The 23,528-nt window shown below is 37.0% G+C and overlaps 1 protein-coding gene across 1 annotated transcript; it reads right to left on the bottom strand.

The window, feature by feature from the left end:
- Positions 1–581: 581 nt before the first annotated feature.
- LOC107824661 (uncharacterized) lies at positions 582–21,929 on the bottom strand. Its single transcript, XM_075229793.1, has 9 exons — positions 21,760–21,929; positions 20,242–20,504; positions 19,932–20,143; positions 19,278–19,542; positions 17,060–17,272; positions 8,229–8,390; positions 7,937–8,148; positions 7,433–7,706; positions 582–1,153 (listed from the first exon to the last, which is right to left on the bottom strand). Exons 1-9 carry the CDS (start codon positions 21,851–21,853, stop codon positions 782–784), a joined length of 2,067 nt encoding a protein of 688 aa, XP_075085894.1. The 5' UTR covers positions 21,854–21,929; the 3' UTR covers positions 582–781.
- Positions 21,930–23,528: the final 1,599 nt, after the last annotated feature.

Here is a 23,528-nt window from a genome sequence, read left to right as displayed (position 1 = left end):
AACAACCTCTCTACCTTTACGAAGTAGGGGTAAAACCTGAGTACACTATACCCTCCCTAGACTCCACACTATACTGATTTTTTTTGTTGTTGTTATTCTCTTTTCTTGAAGCTTAGATACTTCTGCAAATTATTTGTAAAGAAAATATATGCAAGTCATTTTATTTCTTCTAATCAACACTACTTATTTCTTCAAGACATGCCACATCACCATTCTCCATATAAAATCATATTTATTCACAGTAACAAAAAATTTACACTATCAGTGTAATATAACGGTTGAAGGGGAGCCTTGGAGCAACGGTCAAGTTATCTCCGTGTGACCTATAGGTCACGGGTTCGAGCCATGGAATCAGCCACCGATGCTTGCATCAGGATATGCTGTTATAATACATTCTCTTGGGGTGCGGCCTTCCCTCGAAACTTGCATGAACGCAGAATACTTTGTTCTGCCTTTTAGTATAATATAACTGCTATAATAAGTTATTACTTTATCTGAATTATTTATAATACTTGTTATGAAATGCAGTATATTGTGACACCATGTTTTTCCCCACATCCCATCAAGAGTAGGGAAACATATCAAAGGCAAAATATGTTTAATATCACTATCACTGATTACAAAGGAGCAAACAATGGTAATACAAAATATATTCTCTAAGTCAAAACTTTGACATCAATATATGAGACTGAAATGAAGGATAAAACACAAGATATATAGGCAAATAAGACACATCATGACGGGCAGGATGAAACCTCGCGCAACAATAAGAATGATCAGTCTACCCAGTTAAAAGCGCCTTGATGATTTTGACTCCCATTCCGTCAAGCATTGGGACTAAGTGACCAGAACCTGGAATTTCATGATATTTGATCCACGGCAACTGCTGTGCGATATACCTTTGTAGTATGACAGGTGAGAGCTTATCCTCGTCGCCTTGCCACAAGTGAACAGAACCTTCATTGTTAGGAAATGGGTTCTCAATATCCATCGGGTCAAATTCCCATGCTCCGAAGCTAATCATCAAGTCTCGGTGGAGGGACTCGTATTCTCCTTGTTGTCTTATCTGGGACTGAAGTGTCACCGGACAATGAGTAACAGAAACAGTGGAATTTAAGAGAGTAGTTTGATAACCGCAAAGAGAATGAAGACTCTACAAAACCACAAAGAGAGACCAGAACAAAGCAAATTACAAAAATGTACACATGTTTGGCCATTTAGCGTAATCTCAATCAGTTTCTGCACTTGACAGCATAGTATAGAAAACGAGAACCAAACATGAGAAAATGAGCAGAAATAAGCAACTTACCGCTTGGACCTTAATTTTCATAATCTGGAAAGTTCATACAACAATAGGCCACAACTAGAATGGACTATGATTTGAAAATGGCTAATGCTCAAACATTGTGGTACAATCGTGTAATAATCCTTCACCATTAGTACCAAGCACAAGCTAATGAAATGGCATCCCAACAATGTTACCAGCCAAAATGGTGTTCTCTGTTGCATAGTGTGCCTTTTGCATGATTTCCCTTCTGCAGAGAGTCACCCTAAGGCCCATTATCCTATACACCACATAATCCTACACAACAAACATGTTTTTCTATCGCGATGGTTTTCAGGCAAACTCGTGTGCACCTTGACTAATTCATTGGATACCTGCTACCTCCAATCGACACATGCCCCAGGTAACTCTATCCACTCAGATGAGAAAAAATCACCTAGAGTTTATTTTTGATAGGATTTCACCCACTTCTCCATACGGAGAAAAGACCCAAAATAGTCCAGTATCTTTGGACTTTAACTCAAATTAGTCCTATTTCTGTCGCATGGAGCACTAATAGTCCATATTCTTTAATAAAGTGGCACACTTTTACTCTACATGTTTGATATGAAAAAAAATATTTTTCGATTTTCTCATATTTGGTTGGCTTAAATGTTTTGGAAAATATTTTTCTCGTGAACTCATTTTCCTCCAATTGGAGGAAAATATTTTTCCTGTCAAGAGAAGGAAAAATAATTTCCAAAACTTTTTTTCAACTTTCCACACCCTTTTCTTCAAACTTTTCTTCACTGTTTACATTTTCTAGCCATATACATAGATTATACATTTATTATACATAATTATACACAAATAATACATAAATTATACATATATTATACCTCCACCGACTATTTTTAGTCTAAGCAATTAGGTAGGCAGCTATTTGGGTTAATTCTTCTTTTTATGATGTAGAAAAAGTATTTTCTTTCATTTCTATAAAATGATGTAGAAAAATGTATTTTCTTTTCATGATATAGAAAAAGTATTTTCTTTCATTTTAACAAAATGAGTACTTTTTCATGTTGTAGAAAGAGCACTTTCTTTTTCAACCAAAAAAAAAAGTGTTTTCTTTTTACTTGTGTAACACAAATTTCAACATTGTTTTTGCGAGAAAAGGTAAAGCAACACATTAGTCATTTTGGTTTGTGTAAAGTTTTAAAAGAATAATTAAATTCTTGAAAAAAACAGAGTCTTGAAAACGTTGGGTAATTCGGATTGGGGTTGGGGGAGGGGGGAAGGGGAGCACGGGAAACATGGGGATTTGGGAGAAGGGGGAGAGGTAAGAAAAGTAGCATAAAAAAATTTCTAAAAAATATTTTTTACTCTCTAAAGAAACACTAGAAAAAAATTCCGGAAAAAGTTTTTCATTCACCAACCAAACAAGGAAAAATATGAATAGGAAGGGAGAGAGGGGATCTCCCTGCCTCTCAAACCTCTTTGTGGTGAGAAGAAACCAACTGGGCTTCTGTTGACTATGATCGAATACTTGACCGTGGAGATATTAAATTTGATCCACTTGATCCACCTGTTGCCAAACCCTATCTGTCTGAGTATTGAGATAAGATACACCCAATTTAATTGATCAAAGGCATTCTCTATGTCCAACTTACATAGAATGCCTGGTCCTCCCCTCTTTAGTTGCCAGTCCAGGACTTCATTAGCAATCAAAGAGACATCAGTGATTTGCCTATTCTTTATGAATGCATTTTGCTGATTTGAGACTAGCTTCTCCATCAATGACTTGAGCCTTTCTGCTAGAATTTTTGCCGCGATTTTATAGATACTTCCAATGAGGCTAATTGGTCTGTAGTCTTCGAGTTCCATGGTTCCTTTTTTCTTAGGGATCAGAGCGATAAAGGAAGCATTGCATGACCTCACCATCCAACAATGATCATGATAATGGTTTAGTGCTCCCATGATGTCTGCCTTAATAAAATCCCATGATTTGTGATAAAATGCCATTGTGTATCCATCAGGGCCAGGTGCCTTGTCGGGACAACATGACTGTATAGCTGCTAGAACTTCTTCCTCCTCAAAGATTGCCTCTAGGTTGAGACTTTCTTCTTCTGTGATACTGGCCATGCCTTCAAAGGTGACAGTAGGTCTCCAGTCCTTATGCTCAGTGTAAAGCCCCTCATAGAAATCCAGTATCTCCTTTTTAATATGATCTTTGTCCTCAATAATTTCTTCTCCCACCTGAAGTCTATCAATACTGTTGTACCTCCTATTGGAATTTCCAATCTTTTGGAAGTACTTGGTATTCCTATCCCCATCTTTAAGCCAAAGACACCTTGATTTTTGCCTCCAAGAGACCTCTTCTGCACTTGCTAGCTGCTGCAATTCTGTTTTCAAAGTCATCATGTGAGTGATCTGTTGTTGTGTGAGATTCCTCCTCTCTTGTTCCTGTTCAAGTGCTAGGAGCTCAGTCTAAGCTCTAGTTCTTTTGGTTTCCAATTTCCCAAACTCTTCCTTGTTCCAGGTAGTAATATCTTTCTTTAAGGTTTTCAGCTTCTGCATGAGTATGAAATCTGCACTACCAGTGAAAGAATAGCTCTGCCACCACCCTTTCAATTTCTCCACAAACCCTTCTGATTGCAGCCACATATTTTCAAATTTGAAATATGAAGGGCTAACATCCCAATCACCACTTTCCAGCATGATTGGTTTGTGATCAGAGATCACTCTGGGAAGTATTTGTTGCTTCACTACTTTGAAGGATTCATTCCATTCAGGGGAGATGAGGAACCTATCAATTCTTGAAGCTTGAATGCAGTTCTCTCCTCTGGTCCAAGTGTAACAGGTCCAAGTGTAACAGGCTCCTTGAAGTGGCAAATCTATTAAACACAGGTCTTGTATGGTTTCAGAGAATACTCTCATAGCCTTGGATCTCCTTGTGCAATTGAGTCTTTCTCTTTCAAATCTGCAAACGTTGAAATCCCCCCAAGCACCCAGTGACCCTCCCATAGAACCCTTACACCTGCAATTTCATGCCACATGACCTCCCGTTCTAGGTTGGTATGAGGCCCATATATACCTGTAAAGCACCATCTGAACTCCTCCTGAGTACTCTCTAAAATGCAAGAGATGGAGAAGGAACCTTGCATATTCTCAATGTTATTCCATTGTCTTCTATCCCATACCACTATAATCCCGCCCCTGTTACCGCTAGCTTTCAACTCAGCCCACTCGGCCCATCTATTTCCCCATAATTTGTAAACTTCACCTGTTGGCCAGTCTTCAATTTTGGTTTCTTGTAAACACATGACATCAACCTTCCATTTACTAACCAGAGACTTGATAGTACTCCTTTTCCTACTGTCATTCGCCCCCTGCACATTCCAGCTTAGAATTTTTAATTTCATCCAGAAACAAAGCGATAATGCCTGCCCTTAACCCCTTTTAACTGTTGTTTCTTTCTATCGTAATTCACCCCACATATTAGTCTCTTTCTTTCCCCTTCCCCTTTGCATTTGCCCTCCTTCCCCAACTTGGATGATGACTTTTGTTGTTGTAGCTGAGATTGTCTTCTCTGTTCCATCCTTAGAACTAGACCCAACAAATCATGCTCGAATCCCTGTGCATTGATCCCAAATGCTTTGCATGCCTTACCCATTGTAATCTTAGTCCATTTCGAAGTTTCAACAACTGTCTATCCTCTGCATACTCGTTTCTCCTTCGTACCATGTTAATGGAAGAACTGCAGAAATTGATTGAGAGGAAAAATTTGAATCTGAGTTACTCATCAAAGCCAGCTCCCTGTGTGGCGATGGCTGACGACGCAATTGAGGAGAAAATTTTGTTGGATCTTCTTCGTCATCAGCTTCTGTAGAGCAGGTCCCTGTGCTTTGTTCTGGGAAAGCAACTGGGAGGTGATTAGGTTCTGGAATATGTAAAATATCGATGGAGTTAGTGCATGGCTCAACTGATAATTTATCAAAATTATTAGTGATTGGGCTGGTTTTCGGCCCAACTACCCGCCAGATCTGCTTCTCCTTTAAAAGGTTGGCCTCCTTCACTAGGGTTTTCCTCTTTGGGCCTGTCTTATAATAACTCCTGTCCATATTCTAGCCCAAGTTTTGGCCCAAAATTTGTGGGCCAGATTTAAGATTTGCCTTGTGTGTAATAACCAACGGTTTAACAGGTGATTTAATTTTTGAATTAAAGTTGTTTTGCTGCATGCCCACGTGCGTACTAGGGTTGGCAGGAACGTGTCTAGATGTACCTGCTTCGTCATACCCTTTTCCCATCAACTCGTCGGAGTCACCTTTTCTGGTTGGACTAGGCTTGACGTGAATATCATCAAGAATTGAAACTTCAAAGTTCCAATCTCCCAAAGACAGATCTACCTTCGCCGGAAGTTTATCCTGATTCCTCATGCAAATACGGGCCCAAAAAAGATGAACTTTGTGCTTTGTATCCTCGTCGATTCCCACAAATCCACCACATTTTTCTCCGATGGTCTTAAAAGTGCTTTCCGACCATGCATGAAGAGGGATACCAAAGGCTTTGACCCATCTAAGTTCTGAAACTATATTTTGCGGCTGCACGCCGGTCATCGGGGACCATCAGTCCAAGGATAATCTTCTGCCATTCCAGAACCATTCTCCTGCCTTGATTCTGACAGCTTCTTGTCTTGAGGGAAAGTCGAACAGGAACTGATTGTGATTCATGGAGGTGATTTTAAGACCAGCAGTAACCTTCCATCTCTTCACAAACCATTCTTGGATCACTACTGGGTTTGGGCTCTTACTGAGGGCATCATTGAAACATCCGACAAGACATTTCGAGAGAAAGTGTTCATTCTCAGTCGCCCCATCTGCTAGACCTTTTGTTTCCTGGGTGGTTGGCCATTGCGTGATCTTCGCAGCTTCCATGTATGTCCTGGACTGATCTGTCGCAAGCTGGAACCTTGGGTTTGAAGCCTTGCCCAGAGATCTTAAAATTTTATCTGCAATGTCCCCCCATCCCTTGTTGTAGTCATTTTCAGGGATTATTATTGCAGATTTCCTTCCCCCTAGAATGGTTTCGATTCGCAAGAACCTCCCGTAGATGTTGAAATTTTGAATTACTCTGAATGTATAGGCTTGTATCCTTCTGCACCATCTTCTGCATCTATTTCCAGTGCTAAGCGTTGCTTCTTTCAAAGCTTCGCAAACCCATCGCAAGTTACTTTCATCGATTTTGATGCTGCTTGTAAATCTTCTATTGCGCTCATAGAAAATAAACCATCTATCATAATCCTCGCTAATATCTCTTAACTCGAAGGACTTATCCACCGAGATAAAAAGTATTCTCCAATCCATTAAGGAGTGTACATTTTTACTGTATTGATTCAACTTCTATAAGCACGAACTTGCTACATTTTGGTGAATAGGAATTTTCCACATTTATTCATGTAAACTGCGATTGCAATAATCACAAAAAGGAGGTTCTTGTTCTAGGCCCAAAATATAAAACTAGAAATTCCAAGTAACTCATTAGGTATGCATGCCATAGTCCAAAGAATAGACTAACTTTATAAACTAACTTACAAGAATGTCAAACATTAAGTGGGCGTTTGGGCATAAGAATTGTAAAATTCCGGAAAAAAGTGAAAAAAAAATTCAAGTGAAAATGGTATTTGAAAACTAGAGTTGTGTTTGAACATGAATGTAATTTTGGGTTGTTTTTATAGTTTTGTGAGTGATCTGAGTGAAAATTTGAAAAACAGCTTTTTGGAGTTTTTCAAATTTTCGAAAAATTCCAAAATCCATCTTCAAGTGAAAATTTGAAAATTTATGACCAAACACTGATTTCGGAAAAAAGTGAAATTTTTCTTATGTCCAAACGGGCTCTAAATGTTCAGACTTTTGAAACTGCAGTTGGACTCAAATAGGTTCCCTTTTCCTCATCTCTTGTTCTTTTGTTCGCCAATCTCTCTTCGTCGCTCACCCCCATCCCTCTGAAGCATTAACCCACTTTGTAAACCAATTTACCAGAATGCCAACCATTATTCATTTAGTCTTTTTGAGAGCTTATATGATTGGCAAACTGATAGTACAAGTGCAATTGATGACATCTATACTTGCATCGTCATAAAAAATGGATGCTAAAGGAAAGAGCTCTTACACGATAGTCCTGGGACTCTTGGCTCGAACGATGCTTGGAAATTAGCTCTAGGTCCTGCGAAGAGAAAACTGCAGGGTTGCGACCTGCAGCACTGCATGCAGGAAAGAACTTCTGACTGTTCCACCAATAGGTAAGCCACGGTAAGTAATGAGCAACGCGAAGTGTCCATTGGTCTTGAGGAAGCCGAAGGTTGAATGCTTCTTGCGACAAATTGGCGGGGAACCTAGGCCACCAGTAGTTGACGACTGGTGCAATAAGAGCCGCGCCTGCCAATCTATTACAAGAAACGGAACCTGATTCTTGAATCTTGATATTTATTTTAAATTACTTAATAAAACAAAAAAAAATCATATAAGAAAAATCTTAAATTTCTGTTCCTGACAAAAGGAGTTGAGATCCCAGAAAAAATTTCAAGCTTCTCTTCTACAACAACTAATGAATCTACACAAATTCCATATGACGTCTAACGCTCTTCTAACGTACATAAAATGAAAATGAGATTACCTATAAGGTATGTATCTGAGACAGGTCCAAACAGCCTGTCCCCCCATTGAATATCCCATAACATAGAATTTGGATCCTAGACCTAATTGATCGGCAAGCTCCTGTACATCAAACGCCAAGCTCTTGACTGTGCGTTTTGGATTAGGATCACTTTCTCCATAACCAGGTCTGTCAAAGGAAACAATGTACACTCCTAAACTTTCAATAACATCCTGCAAAAGAAGATTTCTTTTTTCAAAAAACAGAGTTGGTCCGTAAAAGAATACGAGCAAAAGGATCAAGTGACATTTACTTGAGAGAGGGTGCCGGTAATTGGGACATCATGTCGGCAACAATCGTACCCATGGATATACACAATCTTATACTTCGCGTTCTCTTTAGGTACACCAATCTCCTTGTAAGCCAAGTGTCTTCCGTCACTAAGTTTGATCCTAGGTGCAGTGACAGAAGGACCATCGGGGGACCCACAGGTCTTCGGGGGAGGCGGCCGTGTTGCCTGATAAGCCCATGCCAAGAGCCCCGTCAAAACAACCAGAAGAATTTTCCCAAACATCCCTGAAATGTTCTCATTTGAGTTGCAAGATAATCCCAAAAATCAAATAACTTTGAAGCACAAAATAACAGAGCAATCTCATTCCAGGATCTAATAATAATAACAAAAGAATGGAGATTGTGTAGAGAAACATTTGCACACTCAAGCAACCTAAATCAAGTTAAACCGAAATTTCCGCTTCTAAGAGAAGACAAATTGGTTCTATTTACAGTTTAAACTTGTATAAACAAAATGATATAACCAATTCCAAGATTGATAAAGAGCATCTCATTTAATACAAGTCGAACAAAAAAAGGAAATTTTGTATAGAAGCATTTGTAAACTCAAGCAACTTAAGGCAAGTTAAATAAAAATCTTGCAATTCTAACTAAAAACCAATTTAAACCGAACTTGTATAACTAATAAGTAAGATATATCCAATTCCAAATATTGATTTAGGTTATATACACTGACAATGTAAAGATCTTTTTAAACCATCAGTAAATTTTAACATTGTGATAGCAGGTTAATTACCATTTTTACCAAGATAACGTTAATACATATCAAGAAATTTCGACCTGATTGTGTAAATAGTTTTTATAATATCGGTGCATAGAATGTAAACTCAACCAAGACTCACCGAAAGGACCCATTATCTATAGTAATAGGTGTGCATGTGAAAGCAAATCAAAATCATAACTTTCACACTAAATGTAATAAAGTTATCAACTTTACATAATTAAGATTCAATTCATCACTATATCGTTTATTACGGTGTAAAGATCTTTCTACACTATCAGTAATTTAACCTATCATAGCACGCTGTTACTATTTTTACCAAGATACCAACATCAAGATAACACGTGATTACTTGATAAATGACTTGATTGTGTAAATATTTTTTACATCCTTAGCGCATAGGCGTGCATGCCCCAATAAACTCATTCAGATGTGAGAGAAGATCAAAATCAAAACTTTCCACCAAATGTAACAAAGTTATCAAGTTTACATAATAAAGATTCAGTTATTCATCACTATATATTCTAACATATGATAAAATTGAAAATTCATACCAAAAAAAAGAAAGAAAAAAAAACAAAAGAAAGAAACCCAAAATCAAAAGTTTCTCCACCAAATATAACAAAGTTATGAACTTTACATAATCAAGATTCAGTTTTTTATCACTATATATTCTACATATGATACATTTGAAAATTCATATTACCAAAAAAAAAAAAGAAAAGAGAGGAAAAAGAAAAACGAAAACCCACCTGAAGAAAGAGGGAAAGACGTTTTTTGTTTAGCTTTACGAGTGTGAGCTCTGGCTGAAGCTGCTGAAATTTTCCTTGTAACCCCAGCTGCCATTTTTTCTTTTTTTTTCTTTTTTAATCACTTGTAAATTCTTGATTTTGAATTTACTAGCTCTGTATTGTTGTAAAGTGTAGATTTATTCACAGATTTAAACTCAATTCAGACACAAAAGAAGACAGAGCGATCTGAGTCTGAGCTCTCTGATCTAATAATAGTTGCACTTTTGAACATATCGATGGTAAGGACAACCTTTGACCCAAGCATCTTTTATTTCCTTTTTTTAACTCTTTCCCTTTTCTGTTTTTTTTTTTTTTTTTGGTAAAAAGAAATTCTTATTACACCGGAGGTTAGTGAAAATAGTATTTACACCTACTATGTGGAAAATTCTTACCATAATCAGATAGCACTAGATTATAAGATTTGATCCTCTCTTTTTTTGGGTTCCTAATTAATTTTTTAATATGTATAAAAGCTTTTTATTATTACTCTCTCTATTTTATTTTATATGTCTTAGTTAGACTGACTATGAGGTTTAATAATGTAAAGAAGAATTTTGAATCTTCGAATGAGAATGTTGGAATTATAAACTTACTGAGTATAGAAAGAGGCATTATTTTTTTTAAAAATAAAGGCTAAAAAGAAAAGTAAAACACATAAATTAAGGTGGATGTATTATTATTATTATACCTTCTCTGTTCCCAAAATATATATAATTCAAATTGAAAGTTGATAATCGGCTTAATGTATGCATATTTTGATATATATCGCCTCACATTTTGCTCATGTCTCGACGATTTGAGATGTTTAATATGATTATTTGTGCTACATTTTGGTATTTCTATGTGTAGGGATCATTCGGATGCAATTTGGGATGAAAGGGCGCGAATTAGAGCGAAATCGGGACAAAATCGCAAAAAGTGAGATTTGAGGGCCACAGCCAGCGTGGGGCGCTGGCTGTGGCGCAATTTACAGCAGCTAAAATATTTGAGCGCCAGGGCCAGCGCCCCACGCTGCCCTGGACGCTCAAAAACATGAACATGTCCTATTTCGACCGGGACTCGGTTATTTCCACCCCAAGATGCCCACAACTCATATAAAAAGCCAACCTAAACCTATTTTAAAAGGAGGAGGACGTTTTTGAGAAAGAAAACACAAGCACAGAGCCGCCGTGGAGGCCGAAATTTATCAAGTTCCATCTTTCTTTCACCAAACTTAATAATTTTTATGTTTCTTTGTATGATTTGTTGTTTGGCTACCATGTCTATGTGGAGCTAAACTTCACGTTCTAGGGTTGTGGTTCTTTCATGACTATTGTTATTCGGATATTGATTTTGCCTTCTTGATTTATCATATTGGTTTATTTATTCATTCTTGCGCTTAATTATTTAATTTCTTGATCACCAATTGAATACTATCTATGAATCTAGAATTGAACTCGAAAGTGGGAATTCTAGATTGCATATAGGATTGAGTAGAGCAAGTTCTTGAACTCGGACATCGGGGAACGAATTCGTGGTTAGGATAGACATATACCTAATTGCCTCGCTTGGTTAATTTACAGGAATTATAAATGCGTTCTTGTTGATTCTAACTCCACAGACATATAGGCGTTAGGTTAGCTTGAATAGGCGAGCAAGAACTCGACAGATTCTTATGAGCAATATTAACCCTGTCAACCAATAAGCTAGATAAATTAGTCGGTCAATTCAATTTAAGAATACAATAGGATTGTTAGAAGCCCATAACCCTGAATCGTTTTCATTACATTGATATCATAAATAATCTGCTCTTTCTCTGTTCAAAGTTCATTGTTTATATTTTTTTATTTAATTAGTTTAGAATAAAATATTTTTAGGTTTAATTCTTGTTTAGATAATTAGGATAGTCTAATTTAGTTAATAGTTAATCACAAGTCCTCGTGGGTTCGACATCCGACTTTTAGTCACTTTATTACTTGACGACCGCGTATACTTGCGTGTGCGTTTGGCTGCAATAAGTTTTTGGCGCCGTTGTCGGGGACTTAGAAATTAACTATTTTTCTACATTAGGCTTTTACTTTTATCATTACAAGTTTTTTTTCCTTCTCTTTTTGTAAATATTTTATTTTTATAACTATTTGATTTTTCTCTTAGTGTGTTTCTAGTTCTTTCACCATGACATGTGGGGATGAAATATATGGAGGTAAGGTTATTGATGAATAATCTTGGTTGACGGAAGACTTATATGGACCGTTATTTTGGGCTTGTCATGACCTGAACTCTTGGAAATCTGAATTTGAATATGGGAGTAAGGGTTGGTATTAGGACGAATATTCTCGATTAAGGGAATATGCGAAAAGACGTTGTCTTCTGACAACGTTTGTGAATGATTGGTCTAAGGAGAGAGATGATCTTGCACATAAAATTGATAATTTTGGCTTGGCTGTGCATAACTTGGATGCAAATTTGAATAAAAAAGTTGATGCGTGTAATGGCCAACAATTTAATGATGAGTTGTGTGAAGCTAAAAAAAATCTTCTAGACCAAATTGAGGAGCTAAAACGAGAATACCAATCATTAGACCATGTTTTTCTTGAGGATGCCAATGTTGAGAAGAATGCTCTAGAGTCATATGAGGGAATAGATAACATTACTTTGGGAGACTTGAGTGTGTGTATATATGGGGATGTAAATAGTAGTACAATTCATGAGTTAAGGCGCATTAGACCTCATTCCAATATTTTTTCCACATTGTGTTTAGATAGTAAGATAGTAATCGAGCCATCTGAGCCAATGAGGGGGTCAAAGGGTGAGGATGAGAGTGCCTATATTCTTGATTTTGTTGTGCCAAAAAGCAAAAATTACATTCCTCATCTAAAGGCCGAGAAGTGTAGAGTGAAAAATTTATTACTTGGCCTGGTTATCGTTGTAGCCCCACCACTGGAGCATAGCCGCAGACTGGATGCCATGTTAGGGGCTCAATTCATAAGTTCGAGGTGGAGGCAAAAAGCGATTCACGTCGTGCCGCTACATTAAATTAGGCACTTGTTGGGAGGCAATCCAGCTTTACTGCTTTATTTATTTTTGTTTATTTTATTATTTTTGTAGTGTTGTTTTATTTTGTAGGATTATGAGCATAGGAAAAAAAGTCACTGGAAGCGTGCAAAAGCGAGCCAGATGGTTGGAACTAGTGTGAGGTACCCACACAAAGGACCATGCATGGGGGAAGTCTGAGTACCCCGTGAGCTGCTATTGCTTCGGCCTTTGGTCTTTCAGGGAGTTTCTTGTCCACCCTTGTTATTTTTACTTTATTTGTGCATTGAGGACATGGCACTCTTTTAAGTGTGGGGTAAAAGATTCTCTATTCTTTCTATAGTATTATATTAGTATATTGTTAGTTTCTTATCTTTTTATTGTTAGCTAGCTTCTTATTTTTAATAGCATAGTTAGTAGAATTAATGGTGTAGTATAGTAGTAGTAGTAATTAAAAAAAACAGAAAAAATTGAGAAAAAATTAAAAAAAAAATTTGGACTTTTTCCGACGATGGATTTGTTGGACAATTTTCTTGAGGGATTAAAGTCCGATTAAAAATACCAAAAAGATTTTCTTTTATTTTATTTTTGATAGTTAGGTAGTATCCCTTGGTTTTTCTTTGGACGCCGGTTCTTTTCCAAGGGTGTAGCTCGAACCGGGTGTTTTGTTTTATTTTTTTAGGAGTAGGATAAGGGAGAAAACTGAGATTGCTCTGAGGTACCTGTTGACATGTTTGGTGTTGGCAAGTTAAGTTAGAGCATGCGCTCTGTCTTCCTGCATATATGATTTGAATTGTAATGCCCAAGTAGATTAAGTAGCCTACTCTTTGATGCCTTTTTCTCAGTTGATTGACTTGTATGCCACTAGTGCATTGTTGCTTAAAAATTCTCAATTTGATATGCTTGCTTGAACTGAGAGTCACACAGAACCATCTTGAGTGAGTCAAGTGTCATGTGTGTGTAAGGATTGTTGATATTCTGTGCTATTATGTGTAGTCTAGAACTTGCCCCGTGTGCTAATCAACGCGAAATTATTAAGTTGTGCTAGTTTAGGAGATGACATAGGCGTTTCTTGCTTGACCATAAAGGTGCTTGTCACTGACAAATAAAATTTTCCCATTGCTAGCCCCTTTGAGCCTATAGACCGTTACCTTGGCAACCACATTACAAGCCGTACTCCTAGTTGTTCTTAATTTGAGATTGTTGAACCTTTACCTCCTAAGGCACTTAGTCGCTAAAAGAAGTAAGGTGAGAGATTAGAAAGTGACTTTCGAGTGGAACCATGGAAGGGCCCTTAAGGTGCACTAAAATTGTGAATAAAGGTCACTAGCTTATGAACTTCAATGTATGGAGTGTGTGAAAAAAAAAAGGAGGAAATATTTTCACAAGAAAGAGCAAACAAAAGTTTAAATAATGTAGAAAGACACACCTCCTAATTCTTCTCACTCGTGCTAGTGAAACCATAGAGGTGCTTGATGGAAAAGAGGGTTATGTTAGTTATGGTGTATGACAAGTGAATGGGTTGCGAAGCAATTGCGCTTGAATTGTGAGTGTAGTGTATTAAAGTGCTTAGGAGGGTTAGCTACTATTCTTAAATGTATTCTACCCGTCCCTTAGCCTACATTACAACTTTAAAGTCCTAATTGATCCTAGATTTAGCTAGCTTAGATTAGTAGAGATGTACACTACAGGCAAGCTTATAGTACGATCACGGGATGCACATGAATTCTTTGTGAGAGTGAGTGAATGTTGTTCAATTGTATGATGTCCTTAATTTATGTTCAATGACATATTTAAATTTGTGGACTACTTTGATAGTCACTCTTTTGCTTGTGGTGAGGGCACTTGATCTCATGACGGATTGGTAAAATTGTACACTTTCTTGTGTTGGGTGAGTGCGTGTGTTGAGGATGCTCAGTGGTAACGAGTCGTCTCTTGAGGTAAGGTGGTTGTGGAGAGGTAGCTGGAGTTGATTGAGTTGGTTGAAAAACATTGAGTATACTTGGGCTATTTAAAAACGGGAAGAATGTGAAATTTGTGTGTTCATGCTTAATTGCCGACATCGATCATAGTCAAAAGGTAGGGTGTTTGATTGAATTAATTGTGAAGTCCTCTTTTATAGTGCTAAGTACGTTTTGGGGGTGTTAATATAGTTCCATTGCTCGAGGACGAGCAAGAGTCTAAGTGTGGGGTGTTGATAATCGGCTTAATGTATGCATATTTTTATATATATCGCCTCACATTTTGCTCATGTCTCGACGATTTGAGATGTTTAATATGATTTTTTTTGCTACATTTTGGTACTTCTATGTGTAGGGATTATTCGGATGCAATTTGGGACGAAAGGGCGCGAATTGGAGCGAAATCGGAATAAAATCGCAAAAAGTGAGATTTGAGGGCCACAGCCAGCGTGGGGCGCTGGCTGCGGCGCAATTTACAGCAGCTAAAATATTTGAGCGCCAGGGCCAGCGCCCCACGCTGCCCTGGACGCTCAAAAATATGAACATGTCCTATTTCGACCGGGACTCGGTTATTTCGACCCCAAGATGCCCACAACTCATATAAAAGCCAACCTAAACCTATTTTAAAAGGAGGAGGATGTTTTTGAGAAAAAAACACAAGCACAGAGCCGCCGTGGAGGCCGGAATTCATCAAGTTCCATCTTTCTCTCACTAAACTTAATAATTTTTATGTTTCTTTGTATGATTTGTTGTTTGGCTACCATGTCTATGTGGAGCTAAACTTCACGTTCTAGGGTTGTGGTTCTTTCATGACTATTGTTATTCGGATATTGATTTTGCCTTCTTGATTTATCATATTGGTTTATTTATTCATTCTTGCGCTTAATTATTTAATTCCTTGATCACCAATTGAATACTATCTATGAATCTAGAATTGAACTCGAAAGTGGGAATTCTAGATTGCATATAGGATTGAGTAGAGCAAGTTCTTGAACTCGGGCATCGGGGAACGGATTCGTGGTTAGGATAGACATATACCTAATTGCCTTGCTTGGTTGATTTACAGGAATTATAAATGCGTTCTTGTTGATTCTAACTCCATAGACATATTGGCGTTAGGTTAGCTTGAATAGGCGAGCAAGAACTCGACAGATTCTTATGAGCAATATTAACCCTGTCAACCAATAAGCTAGATAAATTAGTAGGTCAATTCAATTTAAGAATACAATAGGATTGTTAGATAGCCCATAACCCTGGATCGTTTTCATTACATTGATATCATAAATAATCTGCTCTTTCTCTGTTCAAAGTTCATTGTTTATATTTTTTTATTTAATTAGTTTAGAATAAAATATTTTTAGGTTTAATTCTTGTTTAGATAATTAGGATAGTCTAATTTAGTTAATAGTTAATCACAAGTCCTCGTGGGTTCGACGTCCGACTTTTAGTTACTTTATTACTTGACGACCGCGTATACTTGCGTGTGCGTTTGGCCGCAACAAAAGTGTCAACACATCTAGTTTTAGGTATGAATTTGAAAATCAGTTTGTCTAGTTGCTTATGCTAAAATTTACATCTTCGCCAGAAGGGTAAAATGAAAAGAAAAAAAAAAAACTACATTCAGAAGAGTACTTGAATATAGAATGATGACAAATTTTTAGTAATCCTTCTTTTCCTACAAGTTTGAATTCAAGCTGAAGGTTGTAGTTAGTGAGAAGAGGCACACGATTTATTAGATGAAAGGTTCTGCAAACTTTGTTTCTCATATATAGCTTTTTTTCTTCTTCTGATAACCGAGAAATTGCCGATGGTTAGCGGCATACCATTTGAAACTCGACGAATAATAGGATCATCCCTTTACCCTTGCCACTTAAATATCAGTATATATATCATTATGATTATAGTACTCAAGACAAGGGGCTCAACATAACATCTTGAGACTTATAGTCTTATGTCCTCCATAAAAGCTTTAAATGAAACTGAAATGGTTCTATAAATTCTTAAAAACAATTAGGCAACAAAAATTCTATACCATATGTTTGGCTATAAAGGAGGAAAAACACCAAGTTCTCACGCAATAGACCACAAGTCTCTAAATGCCAATTCTCTTATTAAAAACTATAACAAGCCGCATGGAATATACTCAAAGTACAAGCTAGGTAGCGAAAATGATACGCATGATATAACATGTCAAACGATCTAGTGTATGTAACTCTTAAGAAACATTTTTCTCGCCAATTAAAAGAGCCTTGACGATCTTGTCTGCCATGCCATCAACCACCGGAAACATGTGACCAGCACCTGGAATTTCATGATATTGAATCCATGGTTGTCGTTGTGCAATATATCGTTGTAGAGTTACAGGTACTAGCTTATCCTCGTCCCCTTGCCACAGGTGGACTGAACCTTCATTGTTAGGAAATGGATTTTCCAAATCCACAGGGTCGAACTCCCATGTCCCGAAGCCAATCATTAAGTCACGGTGGAGTGACTCGTGTTGTCCCTGTTGTCTCACCTGAGCCTGAGGGTTGTCATGAAGTTAAGACTAATGGTCAGGTACCAATAAGATAAGAATATCAAAGCTATGCAATACACAAACAGACACTAACAAGCAGCAGCATTCTCGCGGATCCATGAGGGTCTGTAGTTGCATATACATAAGTGGTAAAAGCTCTACTTCCTCATTTGACTAACAACAAAAGAAACAGTATGTTAATGTGTTAAAGATGTGGAACAGTGTCCGCTGGAATGCTCTCGCAGTTGAACCACTTTAGTAAAGCATAGCTAATTATATGTACTATGGATTCAGAGATGTGATATGGGATGTGAGTGTTACACCGAGTTAGCATGAAATTGAATGACTAAAACACTTGTTCAATGGGAAGAACTCAATGGCCGAGCCAAATCTTATCCAACACAATTGGATGATCAGTGATATTGTGATCTCATTAAAATAGAGATATCCAAATTGCAACTTATGTTCAGGCTAGCACCTTGGAGAATCTTCTCCACAACAGAAACTAGAAGTCTCTCAATTAATTAGAGCAAGAGCCTATCAGAGCATACGTAAAAGTGCAATGGAGTTTGATATTCATCAAAACAACCTTTACATGTGCACTTGTAGTATGTTAGTCTCTTATACTGTTTATTCTCCCCTTTACTCTGTCCAAGTAGTAGAACATTGTAAAATATCACGAATACGAAGCCACCCTCACGCAGAATGGGAGTTAGGATAAAGGAAGGCAAGCGCCAGAGCACCATTTGCACGAGGCATTTCCCACCATGAAATTCTATTGAGAGTTGATATTGGCAGTTCGGCACCAGCTCACGAATGTCATTCAAGACTAGAGCCTAGCGAGACAACCACTAAACGTAAAATACACAAACCAAGCCAAAGATATTGCAACTCAAGACAGGCAACCCAGGCCTCAGCCAAAGGGTTTTATCTCTCTTGCTCAATGCTATCATACTGTAGGATTCTCCGGTACTTCCATAGGTGCTACATCTACTCAGGGTGAACTATCACTCTGTTTCTCTCTCTCTCTCTCTCTCTCTCTCTCTCTCTCTCTCTCTCTCTCTCTCTCTCTCTTTTTGTGTTTGGTTGTGACAAGGACCCCAGGGTGAACTATCTTAAGTGTCTTTGACTAGTTTGCCCCTCCTTAATTCCTCCTTGCCCTTATTTTGATTAAGCATTCTTCTCAAATTCAACCAATTATCCATCATCAGATGGCTACACCACTTTTCATGCCCTATTATTTTCTTCTGATAGGTAATGCCTCAGTATGTCTGGTAATTCAATGCTGATCATCGGATTGTTTAGGGTTAGTACCGTGCAAAAGCCGCCCTATTTCTTCTAATGAATTAGATAGATGCACCTCAGCAATAAAATACCCTGTTGTCACTCTTCAGATGAACAAATCGCCTCCCTTTATCCGGAGTAAACTACTACCACTCGTGTGTGCACGTCTAGCTAAGACCTTATTGCTAAGAAAAAACTTTATGACTGTTAGGTTATCTTACTCTACTTAACTCAAACTTTTGGCATTGTAAGGATAAACAAACCCGATCTCTCCAAAAAAACAAATGAATGTATGCCAAATATTTAAGTTCTTCCAATATCACTATAAATAGAGAAAAACATATTCTCTTTCAACTGAACTTATTCCTGTCAAAAAATGGTTTATTGTAGCCGTTTATCACATGATTTTTAGTGATATACAGTAAATCTCAAGAGAAATTTGGATTTCAGCAGTAAAACTGGAGAAAGTAATTCTATCAAGTAAAAATCTTCAACTGATGGAAAGTTTTGCTGATAAACTTGCCTTAATCCTTAGATTTGGAAAGTTTATCGTGCGAAGTTGTTTATCTTAGAATATATAGGGGAAAGAGTTTGAAACAGAAATAACCAACTAATGACATTAATATTTTACAACTCGTATGTCATAAGATCACAAGATGAACAAGCCAAAGTTATATCTTTCCGTGCAGTATGAGAAGAGGGATGATCTCAAGAGAAGAGCACTTACATAAAGGTCTTTTCTGGCACGATACGCGGGCATTAATTCTAAGTCTTGGGAAGAAAGAGCACCAGGGTTGTAAGAAGCAGCACTACAAGCTGGAAAAAATTTCTGAGTGTTCCACCAGCAGGTAAGCCACGGAAGGTAGTGAGCAACACGAAGATTCCATCTATCCTGGGGAAGCTGATGGCCGAATGCTTCGTTGGACAAGTTCGCGGGGAAATTAGGCCACCAGTAGTTGGTAACTGGTGCTAGAAGAGCCGCTCCAGCCAATCTGTTACATTTCAAACGAGTAAAGCTTATAAGATGGATGAAACCGATTACTAACAAGAAAAAAAATAGGTCACAACAGCTGCTAGTATCAAATCTAACACCATCTGGTTTGTGTCATTTCTTCCCCTAACATTGTTATGCAGGGGCGGAGCTAGAAACCGATGTACGGGTTCGACCGAATCCAGTAGCTTTAATCCAAACTTTGTATTTGTATTAAAACATTTATTAAATAAGTAAAAACATTCAATTCAGAACCCAGTTACTAACACCTTATATCGCTATTCTAATTCAATTTAGAACTCATAAAGTTCAAATCCTGACTCCGCCTCTATGCAAACGTTCCTATATGGGTCGACTCTCTGGCTAGTATATAAGGAATAGTATAAGTACCTGTGAGGAATATATTTGAGCAATGTCCAAACAGCTTGTCCCCCCATGGAAAACCCAACGACATAGAATTTGGACCCAAGTCCTAATTGATCAGCAAGTTCTTGTACATCAAAAGCCAAGCTCTTCACTGTTCGCTTCGGATTAGGATCACTTTCTCCATAACCAGGTCTATCAATGGAAACAATGTATACTCCCAAGCTTTCAGTAACCTCCTGTCAAAAACATGTGTTTTATACCATAAATGTAAGGCCTTAGAAGGGTATAAGCAACAGAAATGACGACAAACTGCAGGTGAACAGATGAGAGTTACCTTAGAGAGGCCGGTTGCAATGACAGCGTCATGTCGATTAGAATCATACCCATGAATGAACACAATCTTATGCTTTGCCTCATCTCTTGGTACACCATGCTCCTTGTAAGCCAAGTGCCGCCCGTCACTTAGTTTTATTCTAGGTGATGTGATAGGAGGGCCATCTGGGGTGCCACAAATCTTTGGAGGAGGAGGCTGCATTGCCTTATAAGCATATGCCAAGAACACCACAAAGAGAACCACAAGAATTTTCCCAAACATCCCTGAAAATTTCCCACTTTTTGCTATCATTAGAACCTTAAAACCAAGAAAACAAAAAGCAATCTCTTCTTTCCGGGGTTCAAAATCACATTAGAGACAAAAAAAGCTAGGTGATTTTTTCCCAATGGGACTTGAACGAACCTATGGCTTAAAGCAATTTTTGAACTCCTTCGCGAACACAATTGAATCTTCCCTTATTTCAAGGGGATTCAACAGTTTATATATAACTAAGAAAATTCCATTTTTACTGTACAATATAATTTTCGGAAAACGGGATTCAATTAAACCCTCTTGCCTGAATCTAACTACGCCCCTGGCTGAGAGGCGTGCAAGTTGGCCTAGACACATAGGCGGATGCAGTGTGTTAGTTATGGGTTCAATTAAACCCATAACTTTCGACGCTGAGTAGAAATTTATGTGTAAAAATTCATTAAAATTGCAAAAATAATAGATTTGAACCCATAACTTTAAAAATATAATGGGTTCAATGTTAAAAATCTTAAAAGTTGAACTCATAAAGTTTAAATACTGGATCCGTCTTTGCCTAGACACCACTTTTATCAAAAAACAAGAAAAAAACAATCTCGTCCTTGCACATTATTCAGCTAAATAGACCCCTCTTGTGCAATAACAATTTCACATTAAATTTTATGATTTCCGGTAGCTTGGAAGCACACCTTTAGCAACTCAAAACAAATTTCAACCAACTTTCTCAAACTCTACATTTCAGTGTATGCTAAATTTACCCAGCAAATTCCAATAAAAAGAAAAAAAGTCATTTACCATTGATACATCTTTTCTGACCATCTTGTCTATTAGATTATAACCTTCCTGAGTCCTTAAAGTCTCAAGCAGAGGCTGATAGAGCCTTTGTTTAAAGCGTCAATTGAACCCAGTATTTTTGACACGAAATGCAGATATATATGTGAAAAACTATTAAAAATTCAACAAATACGCATTTTCTGCGCCCCAAAAAAACTGCTTCTGCGAATACTCAAAAGTATTTTTTTGGCTTCTAAAAAGCTTGGCCAAACTTCTAAGTAAATGGCATTGTAATAACTAAAATGAAAGGCAGATTAATCAAGATATCTCCAATAACAACAGCAACAACAACAAACCCAATGGATTCCGATAAGTGGGGTATGGGGTGGGTAGGATGTACGCAAATCCCTGGGAGGGCGAAAAGGTTGTTTCCGATAAACCGTCGGCAAATTCTCCGATAACAAAAAAAAAAGGAGCTAGTAAAAGATTTAGCACCTGAAGGAAGAGGAATTGAACTCTTTTGCTTAGGCTTTCTAGTATGAGACCTGGCTGATGCTGCAGAAATTTTTGTGCTCATTTTTGCTGCCATTTTTTCTTCTCCCAAATTCCTCAAAGAATTTAGAGCACAATTTTATAAACTCTTAAAAGGACTATTTGGTAAGGTTTGACCAATAGGCATTGTCAGTACCATTTCTTGATGTTATCAACTAATCATTGTTTGTTTTTTAGCATTAATTATGTTTGCTTCACAGCAAATATTTGTGAATTAATGTGATTCACAATTTAGTGCATTATTTTAATAAAAATAGAGATTACAGAATTTGAAGTCTTAAAAATTGGTTTGAAGACTAATTCAAGTGAATAATGGTCTACTCATTAAAATAATTCGTGAAATTCATGTTCGAAACATAATTCAAATAGTTTTATTGGCGAAGCTTCTGCAATCACCTTATTTGATGAGAAACAATGTATATTTTTTGTTTATATTTTTTCAAACAATGTATTTGGTCAGCTTTAAAAAGTAATTCTAAATATATTTTTCTTAAAATGTTTTCGGCGTCTCAAAAACTGTTTTTTCCTTCTACTCAAAAATATTTTTTTTCTTCTAAGAGCATGGCAAAACTTTAAAAAAATACTTTTGACTTAGAAGAAACTTCGCCATACAGAATAATAATATTATATGATTAACTAATTAAATTAAAAAAGAAAAATAGTTGAAATATCTCGACACGTGCTTTCCCGTCAACATGAATTGGCAAGGATATTATTATTAGGAGAGAAAGTACAACATGAAAATTCAAAAGTTGTTCAAAAAAGAAAAGCAAAAACGTAGCAAAAACGTAAGGCATGCACTTTCTTATTTTTCTCTTTTTGTCTAATTAACTTTTTAGGTTATAGTCAACTTCGGGTTGTTGAACAACATTTTCAAGATTGCAAAAAAAACAAGATTGAAAATTCTAGCCAACCACCACGTTTTTTGAAAATTTCAACTTTCCAAATTTTATAAATACAATTATTTAATTCATCTTTAGCAGAAATATTTAGTCAGTATTCAGTAATTCTCTTTCCTTGAATTTTCATTACAAATAAATCCCACTAGTGCTTTGTCAAGTATATCTTGGAGCAAGTTCAGTTGCATTACACACAGTGTTGTTGAAGGCGCGCTTAAAGCGTACTTAAACCCTGAAGCGAAGCGTAAAATATGTTGAACGCTTCTCCTTGTTTAGCGAGGTTTCAGTGTCGTCATCAAAACTCTAAGGCATACTTCTCTTTGCCAATGAGCGTTATTCTGAAGAGGCGACACTAAACGATTGCTAGTGCACTTTATCGGAAAAAAATTCAATTTCATCGTTTATATATTTATTATCATGCTTATAATTATTTGTGTTGAACATATTTATACTTGTTCTCTATTTGCTTCTTTCTTCAGTAAAGTTGACATTTTATTTGCGTTTTGAGCTTAAAGTCCCAATAAACTTTAGATGGGGGCTTTAAGCAAGTTTGAGTTTCGCCTTTGATAACAATAATTACATGGATACATTTATTTAACTTTTTAAATAAAGCTAACAAAATAAAAACTATTCATACCGTAATATACTTTGTGCCTTAACGAAAAAACAAAAGAAAGAGAAGCAGGTTTAATGAGACAATATATGAAATGTTGAAATGGTTACCATGAGTTGTCCTTAGTTGACAAAGAGGTTTAATATATTGTAAAGCTATTTGAAAACTGGAGTCAAATTGTAAACCTCGGTTATTATATA

The sequence above is a fragment of the Nicotiana tabacum genome, chromosome 2 (genome assembly GCF_000715075.1).
Source record: "Nicotiana tabacum cultivar K326 chromosome 2, ASM71507v2, whole genome shotgun sequence".
NCBI lineage: Eukaryota > Viridiplantae > Streptophyta > Magnoliopsida > Solanales > Solanaceae > Nicotiana > Nicotiana tabacum.
The sequence above is the reverse complement of the archived record's forward strand: the minus strand, read 5'-3'. Positions and strand labels throughout refer to the sequence as shown.

Coding starts and splice junctions, on each gene's coding strand:
- LOC107824661 (XM_075229793.1), bottom strand. CDS start 21,853: ATGGCAGCAAAAATGAGCACAAAAATTTCTGCAGCATCAGCCAGGTCT. Junction 17,273..19,277: donor GTGCCAGAAAAGACCTTTAT/GTAAGTGCTCTT, acceptor GACAACCCTCAG/GCTCAGGTGAGACAACAGGG. Junction 8,391..17,059: donor CATGGATTCAATATCATGAA/ATTCCAGGTGCT, acceptor GGGTCCCCCGAT/GGTCCTTCTGTCACTGCACC.